A 14222-nucleotide genomic window follows, 5' to 3' on the forward strand; every position below is an offset into this window, starting at 1 on the left:
TTGTTGTTGTGCTTTACGGTGTTAATGAACTAGTATAACTAATAGGTGTCCCGTAAGCTTCCTGTTGTTGTGACAGCTAGAGTTACGCCAAACTGCATTAACAAAATTGCCAATTAAATGTCCCCCACTTAAACATGCCTCCAAGAGCAAACATTCATGCTATTTATTAATAGTTGTCGTTTATTGATTAAATCGGCAAGATTGTACTGCCAATTAATCTCCCTCCTATTACTCACACTAGACTGAGTATTAAAAAAATGACTGAAAATGAGATGAAAATGAGTTTGACATGAGCCGAATTAAAAACCGGGTCATGTATATGTAGCGAATATGTTAAAGTATTGCTTTACCTGCTGAAAAACATGGGCTACAAGATAGAATATATTAAATTGACGGATGTTCGAATGACGTTTAGCGTTACTTTGTGGGACAGAGCGGCTTTGGTTTTTAAACTTGTGAATTATATAACAATGAGTAGTGTGACTGTATCTAAACATTATATATGTTTTGTAAACTATTTAGTTGTGAATGGTTACGGTTTGTGACCACTGTGAACTTTTAGTTTAGCTAATGTTAGCATCAATAATAATGTGGCGTCCCTCTAGCTGCAGATGCCGCACCAACATTTTACAAACTATTTAATACGTTACTGCTACAGTAATATTTATCTATTAGGGATGCCTCGAGCCAATGCTTACTATTAAATCATGTAACAATAAGTTATTCGGGCATCATAATGTTGCGTTTACATAACTATTGACCGTATAAAGGTGTCATTGAAAGTAAAAGTATCCTAGCCTGTGGGATTCCCCAAACTTCCCCAGCGACACGCGGAGGTAGTTTCCAGTCTAAAGTGGGAAAATATTTTAAACCGGTAAGGAAATCCCCACTATGAGTGAGACTAGTGGTATTTTAAGTGCTTAATTAGTTCCTTATTAATTAACAAAGGCTACTAATGCTTGTTAGACCTCAGGAGAAAAATAAAAATAAAGAAACCAAAACAAGCTAACGCCTTATGGAATTATTTCTTCTTTTTTTATGTGCATTGGATTTTTAGGTACACATGTAAAGTCATTTGTTTTGCTTGCAGTTCAAGTTCAAAGGTTCTGTCTTTCCTCATATTCATAATTGATGTCAAAATAAAAATAAAAGCAGACCAAAAGAGAGGGAAAAAATGACAACAGAGGTTTTCAAATTCACAATAATGTTTTTTTTTTTCTTTTGTTTGGACGGTTTCAGCAGCTGTGGGGTCTGTGAATGGAAACTCCGAAGTGAAGGAGAGCCACTCTTCTTATCCCTGCTGTGAAGCCCCAACAATTGAGCTCACAAAACACGGTGAAACCACATGGAGCACAAAGAACAAGGTAATGAAATCACCCTGCATGCATCACAATACAGAACATTTATTCATACGAAATCAATCTGTTCCTAAACTATGTCCTATAACTATTATTCAACCCTCAAAAAACCCACCCAAAAGCCACCCAATTACTCTGCGTTTTATTTTACAAAAACTCTTTCAATAAAGCTGCAGCTGTTTCACTTCATGTGAGCTAAAAGTGAAGTTTGCAGTTTTATTTTATATTTTTATCATCAAGGTTGGAAAGCAAATTGTCTGTCAAATAAAAAGAAAAAAGCAGATTCCATGTCACACTCATATCGTTATGGTTATAATTAGGGCTGTCCTCGACTAAAGAAATTCTTAGTCGACTAACACTTTTTGTTTTAATCGATTAGTTGATGTAATCGACAGAGCTGTGCTCTTTGAGAGGTGATTAAGACTAGAAAAGCACAATATAAATGTAGTTAATGAACCATCTGTAAAACTGAGTTTCTCCACAATTAATCCTGCAAAAGCACCACTTTAAATCTTGTGGTTACCAGAAATGTGCTCATAAGTTTCTTGGAAATGAGTAATTAAGCATGAATTATGACTCATCAACTCAAGAAATCTTAGTCGACTAAGACCAAAATGACCGATTAGTCGACTAATCGACTAAGAGGTGGCAGCCCTAGTTATAATACTTTACTTTAAAGGGATACAGTAGTTCAGATGTTTTGAAGGGGAACTGAAGTCGTTATCTCTGCTCTCTTCAAAGCCACCAGACTCCTTTGACAAATAACAGTTATTTTACCTCGCGGAACACGGGAGTGTTGCTGCTCTACCGCTGCCTCCGTTGGTTAGTTAGTTAGTTTTATTGTGTGACTTTGGTGATTTAAAGGGATAGTTCAGATTCACCAAATGCACACAATAACACAAACTAACTAACAGACGGAGGCAGCGGTAGAGCAGCAACTCCCGTGTTCTGCGAGGTAAAATAACTTTTTGTTAAAGGAGTCTGGTGGCTTTGAAAGAGCAGAGATAACGGCTTCAGTTCCCCGTCGTAAAGGGCTGTCTGACAGCAAGGTAGAGCGCTGAAAATATTCTAAATATAGCATACACTTAAACTGATATCGATGATTTTTTTAGGTGTCTAAAATATGTTTGCATAACAAAACACAAAAAAATAACTCCACAGGGAACCTTAAAGGAGAACTCCGGACAATTTTTGAAAACGCATCTTGTTGTCATGTAAGGGCCCTGTTCATGTTGCACAGACATATTAATTGCATTTTGTGTCTGTTAAGAGGCACAAAGGCACTCTTTATGATATGCCCCCAAAACTGCTGTTTTAGCTAAGTGGGAGCTCTCGGCATTAGCTGCAGCAGCTCCAGTTAGCTAGCACCGATTCGGCTCGTTTTTTTTGCTATCGACAGTACTCACATACTTATAGCGATCAAGATTAACGTAAAAATTGCCCGGAGTTCTCCTTTAATATCAGTTGCAATTTGGATCAATGCAACCAAAATTAGTCCATTAAAATGTCCCCCTTCTCAGCTTATTGTTTGGGTAAATTTTTCACTGTTCATAAAGTGGTTTTTGTTTCATTCTTGCAGCCGTTTGCCATCTCCGACGGCACTGGCACGTCCACTAGGTGCATTCCTCCGTGCATGACGATCGAAGACGGACGGATGACGGTGGATGAATGTGTGAATATAACCGCCACCGTGGTGTCCAGCGATGTAGGTCACAAACCTTCTGTTATTGAACTTTGACTTTATTTGTCTCTGTGTATTATTAGTGTTCCCAAACCATGGGAAAATGTAAAAAATAATTGATGTAGCAGCAGTGATTAGGATTAGGCATCGAGAACCGGTTCCAATTTGGAATCGTTTAAAAAATCACGATTCCAATGGAATCGTTCGGTAAAATTTGGATTTGAATCCAATCGTCGGTTCCTAATTTCACAGTTCAGAATCAGAATTGGAATCAGAATTGTTTAAATCCAAACGATGCCCAACCCTAGCAGTGACGTCACCCTCTAGTTTGTGGACTGCCGTTTTGAACAGGTCCTAAAGCATCCCCTGCTTTATCGTCTTTTTTAAAATAAATGGGAACATAATTTACAAAAGTTACATTATGCTGTATTGAAGTAGACTTGCCAGCCTTTTCTCGCATCCGTACAAAAAGATGTAAACCCTAATTTCCAGACATTTTTCAACTCGTCTATTTCAGGCCCCCAGGAAGTGCTCTAGGCTTCGAAACAAATTAAACATAGCGGCCAAACAGTGGAACTGCAACTCCTAGTCCGTCACGTGATGCCCTCTGGCCCAATAAGACTTTTCCCTCTCAGACTCGCATCGTGAAAGACACGTCTGTAAATCCGTGGATCCATTTTTCAGAGCGTCACAACCTCTGGGAAATACCTTGTTTCCTTATCAGAATTTGATCCATTCGATCCCATAACATTTTGAAAGTCTAGAAGAGCGGAACAATTAAATAATTTACTAATTCCTATTCAAGTTAGCTGGAGTGCTAAACCGGAAGCAGGTGGCGGAGGTCTCTAGTGCACCTGCTCTATGAGCTGCACAGTGCGGAAGCAGCGCCGGAAGTTGAACTTTTTTGGCTTCATGAGCCACTAAAAACTCCCTTTCCAGGTTAATTAAGGTGAGCAGCTGCATGTCAGGTTCTAAGCAGAAAGGCCTGGAGGAACTTTATCAGAAGCAGATGCTAAGAAGGGTTGAATCTGTCCTGTCAGATAGTTCTCATCCCTTACAGGCTGAATTTCAGATGTTGCCTTCAGGATCACGCTTTAAACTCCCAAAAACTCAGAACCAACAGATATAAACACTTTGTACCTGCAGCCATTCTACTTCTTAATTCCATAAAGTCATAGATAACTTATTGACGTACTATTTACTGATTGTTAACTGTTTATTTTTAATTGTTTTTAACTATGCCTGCAAGGTAGGCAATCTCTGTATTATGTGTGTGAGATTGTGTTTGATTTGTACTATACTATCTGCTGCACAACAAATTTCCCCATTGGGGGACAATAAAGTAACCTGAACTTGAACTTGAATTCTCATAGGAGTAAATGGGGCTCCGCCTCGAATGCTGTATCCAGTTCTCATTATACATCCATGATCTATTTACAGGAGAAGAATGTGGCTGCAGAGGAAAGGATCTACTACTTTGTCCAACCGTGCTCTGATTCTCCATCATCTCTTGGATCTCGTGCTACAGGTTGATTTCTGACATTATTTGAATGACATTTTGACATCTGAAACACTTTTAAAGGATAGTTTAATTTTTTTTCAACCTAGACTTAGCCGCGCAAATGCTATCGCCAAAACCCACCAGACTCCATTTACATAAACAGTACTTTTAGCATGTATAGAGCCAGCTCATTTTACATTTAAACAGATGAATAAAGGGGTTTATTTCAATCAAACCAGAGTGGTGATTGTTGGAACAGTGGAAAGACGAACCAAGACGGCTTTTGATAGTTTTATTTTGTTTCTGTTGACTTTGAATGACAGGTGTTTTACAATGATAAAATTACTGTTTTTTTTAATGGAGTCTGGTGGGTGTGGTGATAGCGATTTCTGTGTTATTTCATGTAAAACAAAAAGGATCTTACTCGTTAGTAAAAAGGTCTCTCTCTGTAGGGATCCTTTCCATAATGTTGTCAGACACTTAGAATAATAATCTGAGCCTGTCAGCGGTAAAAACACTTTTAGTGGACGGAAATTGAAGTTGACATTAATGTTACACTGCAGCGATCTCGCTTAATACCGGACCATTTTCAAAGATTGTTGTTCCCATCAGTCACTTAGACACAAAAACATGGGAAAATAGGGTCCAGGATGGAAAAAAACTAAATCACCTTATAAGACTATAGAAAATGACTTAACAACTCATTTTGTGCAAACATGGTCATGGTAATGTGTGGGAGATTCTGATCCATCAGGGAGGTAACTTTCTTATTGTTCTTTTGGCTGCAGGGTCGGCTGGTTTGTTGCTGCTGGGTTTGGTGATCGCTGGATTGAATGTGAAGTAGATGATGTGCCAAGTTTGTATCATCAAACTCAGAGACAACCTGTTGTTTCCTTTAATGCTGCTCTTCATGGTACAAGTTTCAGTACCTTCACAGAATGTACTGTATTTCTTTGCTTTTGCGTGCTGTCCTCTGCACTTTATTGGGATTTAGCGATTTGTATACAGCGGTGATTTTAGAAGTAGAAACAATATATATTCACATAGCAATAATGAAAAGTGAAGTCTTTTGGGAAACCTCTCACTGCCTCGCCATGCAGTGGCTTGCAGACAGTGTTACTTATCGTAAAATGTTTATTTATATTTTTATATTTAGTTCAGAGGAAGTGTGATGCAATATTTATTTATCCTCTGTTTTCAACTGCAGCTTAGCTCGTGCACATCAGTTTTAGTCTCCTATTGTTAATTTGTTACATACAATTTCTACTTGTGGGCTTGTATGAAATTTAGAGAAACATATGCAAATAATATATTTACATAATTTCACTGGTGCTTCTCTCAGGGCTGCATTTACTAAGAAACGTACAGAGCGTTGTTTCCATGTTTATTAACATATTTATCCAGACTTATTCTGCAAATCAAGACAATTTACATTTTTTCTAGTATACTTACTGGGTAAACCCATCAAATGTTCCTCTTTTGTTCTCAATACTGCTGCTCAAATTAAAAATGCATTTATACAAATACACTTTCAGGTCAGTTTTAACACACTAAATGTTTACATCAGTGCTGGAGCGTTCTCCACCAAAACTCTTAGTAAATACAGCCCGGGATATCTCATTCACACCAGCGCTATGTGAACAAAGCTCTAGCTAGTTGACCAGCAAACATTTAAACAACTTAGTACAGTTTTTTCAAAAGATTATAAATCTCCAAAAAAACTATTTTAGTTTAAGAGTCCCAGAACACATTTAATTCACGAGAGGGGTGCATACGAGGGTGACGAATAGATAAAAAAAACTACGTTATCCACGACCATTTTACAATGTGTGTAAAATACGTTTCCGTAACGTAATTAAGAATGCAGTTTCATATTTGGGTCCATAATTTTTAGGAGAAAGGTTTGTAGTGTCATAGGACGGAAGGTTTAAAAAAGAAGGAATTAGGAGCTTAGAGTTTAGATGTAAAATGTTATGTTAGGTGCTGAATGGAAAAGCCAAAATGCCTTCATTGATTGAGTCCAGCCAGCGAGCAAAAAATTCAAAATGTCCGCACACATTCCGCTCTGTTGAGACTGCCAACTCGGTTCAGTTTACCGCTCCAACATGGCTGCTGTGGGCCCAGTTTCTCCGGTTCAGTCTCATCTCACGGCATTTCATTGTGACGACATTAATTAATAGAAATAGAAAGCACTGATAACTTTTATTTTGCACTGTTAAAAGTCTCGCCGTTACATATCTTTGTCACAATCCTTTAAAAGACTAATTTAAGGGATCGTTATTAGCTGCCGTCTAAATGAACTTGAAGGAAGGTCTAAGAGTGTCGGAGGAGGAAAGAGCATCTGACAGGAAGCTGTGTTGTTCTCTAGAACCAGACTGGGCATAAATGAATGCAGATTTAAAATCAGTAAAAGAACAATATGATGAAGGAAATTTTTGTATGAATCTGACTGGTAGTTTCTGAAGAAATCGCTCAAAAGCCAGATGGAGAAACTGTTGCAGAGACTAAGTATTATAAAATTATAAAGGCTTCTCTAAGCTGGAAACCAAAGAAGTATTAGCCAAGTTAATCAAAGCTACGTAATATCTAAAGTCGAATATCAAATTCTTTCCCAACTGCCTTTACCTGAGCTGCAAAGGTAACTTTTAATATGTATATTATATATACGTCTGCTCCAGCGTTATTTAAAATAACCCAAAGAAACCCAAAATAAGCTATTTCCTTCTTTAAACTACAGTATATATGAATCTAACACTTTACCTGCACTTTCACAACACTATCTTTTCTATGTACATTATTTTCTCCATCTTAGTTTTCCTAGTTTCTTGCCATCTAGTGTTCATTTTGTAAGCTATTTTTAATTTACTCTTAGTCTTGTGCCAAATGTCCTTGTTAGTTTTAGTCATATTTAGTCATTCACATATCTTTTTTTTAGTTTTAGTCGACTAAAAGTCTCGTCATTTTAGTCTAGTTTTAGTCAAAAGAAAACTCAATATATCTTAGTCAAGTTCTAGTCAAAACATTTTCTTCAGTCTTTTTTTAAATAACAAATTATTTCTGAGATTATTTCTGAGAACCATTTCAGTCAAATAGTTATAATGACACATTGTGATTTTTTGTCAATATCATTCTATGTAAAATGCGACCAAATGTCGAGCCTCTTTCTTATTTCACCAGTAAATTCCTGTTAAACGACAAAAACAACCACTGGATGGGAAAAGGGTATTTTACAATAACTTTGAATGCAGCACGAGGCGAGTTTCAAGTGAACGCAACATCTGTGTTGTTATTCAGACAACGGCCGCTACAGACTGTCTGTACGTCCCGGTATTGGAATCCTCTACAGTGAAATACAGACAAACTTTTACACCGTTTAGCTGTCAGCATTTTAACCGTGTTTACTCCAGCTGCTAGCTAACGGTAGGCTAACGTTACCTGCTGCCAAGTGTAGTGTTAACTAGCGTGACATGCGGCGATGCTTCGGTTGCCTCTAACGTCCGTTTAGAAGCATCAGAGAGAAGCGCAGGCATTTAAGTGGCACTGAAATGAGGCACCGAAATCTGCGTTGCTATTCAGCGTTTTAAGACATTGTTGCATTCTCGTCTTAGTCATGGAAAAAAAGGTTGTTGACGAACATGTTTAGTCTCGTCTCGTCTGACGAAATTAACACTATTGCCATCACTTTTAAATTCATTAAAGTCCGGTACGTGGTGAGAAACATTTCGTTGTGTATCTCACAACAATTAATGTCTAATTCAATAACTCACGGTGACTTTCTGAGTTCTCTTATGTGACTTAAAAGTCTCAATCCCTCATTTTGTTTAAGCATATAATCGAAATGTTTGACATAGAACTGCACAGTGTACCAAATGTATCAAATAACCAACATTTTCAAGCTCTTTCTGACCTAAATTTACCCATTTCACACTTATGAAGTTATAAAACATGTCTTAATCCCCTTCAATTTAGCAAAACAATTCAAACAGAATTTCAGACAAACGTGTCATTAAAACATAGTTATTGTTTTATGTTTTATCTTTAGGAAGTTATGTGTTAATTTAACATTCATATTTTATGTCTTATTGAGCCCTAGTGTGACAAATCATTTAAATTATGCATTTTGACGGATTTTTTTTAATCGCTGATGATGGAAAAGATCTGCAATTTCTAATGAGTTACATTTAGTTTTAGTCTCTGTATTTAAGCTCTAATGATGCTCTTTCCTGCTTCACGACCGCCTCGGACCTTTTAAAAACCAATTAAATCCCTAATCACCGGGCATTACCTTACTAGACAACCTCTACAGGTACTCAACTGGTGTTGTTAGGCGTTACAAATTATTGATTATTATTGATTAAAAGCATTAAAACTGACTGTCTTTTCCTAAAAAAGAGACAAGTAAGAGCACAGATTGACAGTGTTACATCATTTGTCGAAATAATAATGGTGCTTCTGTACTCTCTCTGTACTGATTGAGAACGTGTTTACGCTTCAAACACTTAAATTTGTTGTTTTTTTTAATCTGAAAATAGATTTCTTTATTTACCACTATTCTGTATAAATGTGACCCCTTCTGAATGAAAAATGTGAATTATATGAGTTATTTTGTTTTCTCTCATCTCCCCGTATATATTTTTATATTTGTACTGTATTTCCTAATCTTTCATGTATTTGCCACTATTACCTCTGTTATTTTTTTAAATTTCAAAATCGGTTTATACCGTGATGTGTAATTTCATACAGTAAGGGCCAAAACTCATGTGCATTTCTTCCTGTGTTGCTGCTATTAAAGATTCTGATAAAACTTGAAATCTGCTTAGCATTTTGTCTCATAATTTATCAAAAAAAAACAATATTTAGATTTGTTATTTGGTGATGAATTTGACACTGAGTGAAAAGGTTCCATGTGATCTAAAGTATAAAGTAGTTTTCACAAATATTCAAATGTTTATTTGTGTCTTGCTGGCGTTTAAATGACGTGTGGCAGAGTCATTTTATAATACAACTATTTTACTTTACAATGCCATGAAAACATTTGTAAATTTCTTAAGGTTTTGCACAATTTATTGCAAAGAAATGAGTTCAATAGTTCCAAAGAAAAAACATTTTCTGTTCAAACAAGACGTGTTAAATTTGTTAAAAAGTTAGAATTCAAGATTGTAAAAAAGAATGTACATTTTGAACTTTATTTGAGACTTATTAGGTTAACGTTTCGTAGCTTCTGCAGCTCATATTCACGTTGCAGCTAGATGCACTGAACATTTATTACAAAATTATATTAGTGACTTTTCAGCCAATCAATAGCTGATAACAGATCTGAGAGGGACGTGATTCATGACATGAGAAGATGAAACGTAGGATTCAGTTAAGATGTATGAGGGGTTTATTCTGCCCTTTTCATATTATCCAGAAGCATAGAGGGTATGACTGGAGTTTCTTTTCTTAGATGTTTAAAGCAGCCATATTATGCTCATTTTCAGGTTCATATTGTATTTTAAGGTTGTACCAGAATAGGTTTACATGGTTTAATCTTCAAAAAACACCATATTTTTGTTGTACTGCAGCGCTCTCTCTCACTGCTGCAGATCCTCTTTTCAGCTGGTCTCTGTTTTAGCTACAGAGTGAGACCTCTTTTCTTCTTCTTCTTCTTCTGTACTATCTTTGATTGCACTGCACATGCCCAGTAGCTCAGATGTAGATCATGTCAGCTAGATAGCTCCATAGACAGTAAAAGAAAGGCTGTTTCTACAACTTCGGTCAGTTACAAGGCAGGATTAGCTGGGAGACTTCTAAATGAGGGCGCACATGTAAGTAGTTCTTTTGTAGATTATGGTGAACTTGTGTGTGTTGTAGCAGTGCTTTGCTACTGAGAACAAGGTAGCATGCTAGCGTTAGCATGCTAACGAGCTAATGGTTGCGGTTAGCCTGCTCGTTTCGGCTTGTGACGTCACAAGCCGTGCCGATTTTGAACAGCTCACCCAGAGACTGAAGGCAGGACACATTCAGAAACTGTATCTCACTCTAAACAGCATGGAGGGATTTTTTTCAAAGTTTGTATGTGTGTGGAAGCACCAGAGACACAACATAACACCCCAAATCCCAGAAAAAGTGATTTTTTTCATAATATGGGCACTTTAACAGCTATTTATATTTGAAATCTAGTTCTAATAAGTCTGAAGGATAAAGTAATCTTGTCAAACACACTTGTTGAAACACATACAAACAATAATCAGATTAGTGCTTTACTGTGAAAGCCTGATAATCACAATTAATTGTTGTTTAATTTTTCATTTCTGGTTGAATTGCTAAAAAGAAATCTGGAAGAAAACAAAAAAAGTCTGGAACCGAGACATTTCTGTGATTTATCTTTTCTGGAATATTTTTTGTCAGAATTAAAAGCACAACATTTAAACATGTGGCGACTGACAAACTGAAGACTCAGATTAAAAAAACATCATAAAGACAGTTTATCTGAAACATATTCCAGAGCACAGTACATGTATTTGAGATACTTTACAAAATATTTACATAGCTTTTTTTCATTTTTATTTTTGTTTATTTTTAAACAACAAAACTGACTTTAGGGATCCAGAAAAAATAAAAAATGAACCGAAGGGAGGAAGGAATCGATGGGGAATAATTTGGTGTCTTTATCAAACTAAACAAACCCCCTCAGACGTTATTGTTCCTGTTCAACGCTGTAACAGTGTTTGGAGTATAACAACCTCTAAAATCTTTGTCTGGCTCAGATGGAAAAGTCTTTTCTGGTTTCATTCCTGCTCTGTTTCCTATTTCTTACCAAACCTGTCCATCAGCGGAGCGCCCCAGGGTACTACGCTTGGTCCCCTGACATTTGCAATGAACGAGAGAATCATTTGCATCTTTCAAACAAACTATTGTCTTAATCTTATTCAATGAGACGAACCTTAAAGTTGCCACCAGGGGAATTTCAGACGCTCTATAATCTCACGGCGGTGCTCGTCGCTCGTGTTCAGGTTCACATTTTTGAACTTATGGGTCCTTTCACCAGACCCTGCTCTTTGCGCGTCACCGGTGCATGGATGCTGCAGTCCCGCGCCTCGCAAAATCCTGGCACGCCTGCGTCCCCGAGCATGCCGGTCTGACCAACTGGACCAGGGAAGCCACGGGGACCTCGGGGACCTTCCATGCCATTTTGGGGTTCTGCCGGGTGACCTGGCAGACCTGCGGAGAGGAAATTACAAAATCTTTAAGCCTGAGAATAACAAGTACAAAGTCTGGTCCTATTTACAAGAAAATATAAATACAAGATGAAAAACAGGCACACAGTGAGAAGCATTTTTATAATCAGTTGTACAACCTAATTGAATAGTAAATAGTAGTTTCTTCATACAAACAAAATGTTACAAAATGTATATTTTCTAAAAATGTATTAAGTGATGTAAAAAAGGCTTATGAAATTAAAGTTTGAGGGGGAAACATAAAAATGCCAGTGCTAAGTAAACAAATTGATTTCATCTTACCAAGTAGATAATGTAAAACAGCAGGATATAGCTTATTTTATTTTACAGACTTTTATCGTTGTTTTTTTTAAAAGAAAAAGAAAACACTTCTAACAGTGTTTCCTCTATGTTAATTTTGTAGTGGCGGCCCGCCATGGCAAAATGGGGGTTGTTGTTAACCAGGGCAGAAAATACATAAAAACACAAACATAGCAAACATAAATGGGATTAAAATGAGTTATATTTGACATTTTCACTTCACTTTTCACATTTCTAAGGTAGCAGCAGAACGCACAAAACTCTGATGAATCATTGTGATACGTGATATCGATCTCAACCTTCAGGAGATCTTAAGTTTTGTTATGATTGTGTGGAGATGAACAGTGTCGTACCTCTGACGCCTTGTGGTCCATCAGGTCCTGCCAGACCTGTACCTGGATCACCTGCGAGGCCTTTAGGTCCTTTTTTACCTGTTGAGAAAAACACAAAGAGCTTCTGGAAAAAGCTACAAAACTACAGAAATCCATTCATAATAAACAGTTGTTCAAACCATGTTTAAACAGAGGTTGAAGATGTAAATATGTGTTCAAAACTCTTCTTTTGCTCCTTTAATTTAGCATTTGGATTATTACATTGTTCAGTTTGAATTTATAATAATTTGTGCCCTGAAATGATCAAATCACTCGTCCGTTGTTGTGTGCAGCTAAACACTTTTACAGCAGGATGTCAAACATATGACAAAATTTTAGTTTAACAGCCAAAATGTATCTCAGTCTAAGTTAAAAATCAAACTGTAATAAACTGTATTTATAGTGAGAATGTCAAAAAGACAAATTAAATAAAGGCTGTTAATTGAAAAGATGAACATAATTTGAAAACATGATTTAGATTCCTAAGGGCATGAACTCTAAATTTGAGGAGACAAAACACATAATTTTGTAAATATAATGAGTAGGGGTGGGGGAAAAAATTGATACAGCATAGTATCACGATATTTTCCGTGGCAATACTGTATCGATACACAGACGGCAAGTATCGATCTTTTATTATATAAATGGTCGGTCTGTCTGCTTGATAATCCCATTTTGCAGCAATACAATTGAAGTGAGATGAACAAACAGAGAAATGTATCTTTTTAGATAAAAATAGATGTTGACAGAGTTTACTTTTGGGGACATCATTTGAAATTGGGAAAAATTTGAAGTTGGAAAAAAGGTAATAAATTGCAATATATCACAGAATATTGCAATATGTTTAAAATAGCAATAATATTGTATCGTGACATAAGTATCGTGATGATATCGTATCGTGAGACCTCTGGTGATTCCCACCCCTAATAATGAGCATGAAAATAAGTAATTTCAGGCAATGCCACCTATAGTACTGCACTCAGTACAATTCTGTTATATTTGCAAGAATTTCTAAACAAATATAATCTGATACATACTACATGGAGTTTTACTGGATATACGGATGTATCACACAGATATACAGTACATATACAATGTGATAGGGCTGTGCAATTAATCGGATTTTAATAATTTGGCTCCTAACGATCGCAAAAACAGTGTAAACAAGTAAACTTTTTTTTGTCTTGAGTCCTGAATGACACGCGCACTTTTGCTCTTCCTGGAAGCTAAACCCACTCAGCCAACATTTGAAATATGTCTTTATATTATTTATTTTAAGGGGAATTCAAAAAGTTCAACAGGAAACGTATTAATGGAAATGTCACAGTTCAAAGTGTTTTAACTGTTGATTTGTTTAACTGTTGCTACACCTTTTCAAAAGTCAATGAGCAATCATGTTAAATAATCATGATTTCAAGATTAATTTCAAAATAATCGTGATTATACATTTTTCCATAATCAAGCAGCGCTATGATGTGATGTTACCTTGGTCACCCTGCGCTCCTTTCTGTCCCTCCAGTCCACGGTCTCCTTGAGGTCCTCGGGCTCCTTTGGCTCCGGCTTTTCCTGGTTTACCCTGACAGGCGGAGGCAGAAATGGTGTCCAATTAAATCCTTAATCCAGGTGTATCAGTGAATCACAATGTAATTTATGATCTGATATCAGGATTCTCTCGAGTCTTCTCTGTGTGCTACTGCAAGATGATCATCTACAATTTAATCTGTGTTACTGAAGAGAAATACAAGTACATAACGTGTTTTTAAGGGTTTTGCCATCACTAAAATGCTGTAA

General features: G+C 36.6%; 1 protein-coding gene across 2 annotated transcripts in view; it reads right to left on the bottom strand.

The window, feature by feature from the left end:
* Nucleotides 1–10766: 10766 nt before the first annotated feature.
* The window catches only part of zgc:113232 (uncharacterized protein LOC541546 homolog), a 44809-nt gene continuing 41353 nt past the window's right edge, over nucleotides 10767–14222 (bottom strand). For both annotated transcript variants that reach the window (XM_031319123.2, XM_036006189.1), the window contains 3 exons: nucleotides 13917–14007; nucleotides 12414–12491; nucleotides 10767–11743 (listed from right to left, as the gene is read on the bottom strand). In XM_031319123.2, coding sequence (XP_031174983.1) covers nucleotides 11538–11743; nucleotides 12414–12491; nucleotides 13917–14007 — 375 coding nt within the window. In that variant the 3' untranslated portion in view covers nucleotides 10767–11537. The remainder of the gene's footprint in view (nucleotides 11744–12413; nucleotides 12492–13916; nucleotides 14008–14222) is intronic.

The sequence above is a fragment of the Sander lucioperca genome, chromosome 10 (genome assembly GCF_008315115.2).
Source record: "Sander lucioperca isolate FBNREF2018 chromosome 10, SLUC_FBN_1.2, whole genome shotgun sequence".
Lineage (NCBI taxonomy): Eukaryota > Metazoa > Chordata > Actinopteri > Perciformes > Percidae > Sander > Sander lucioperca.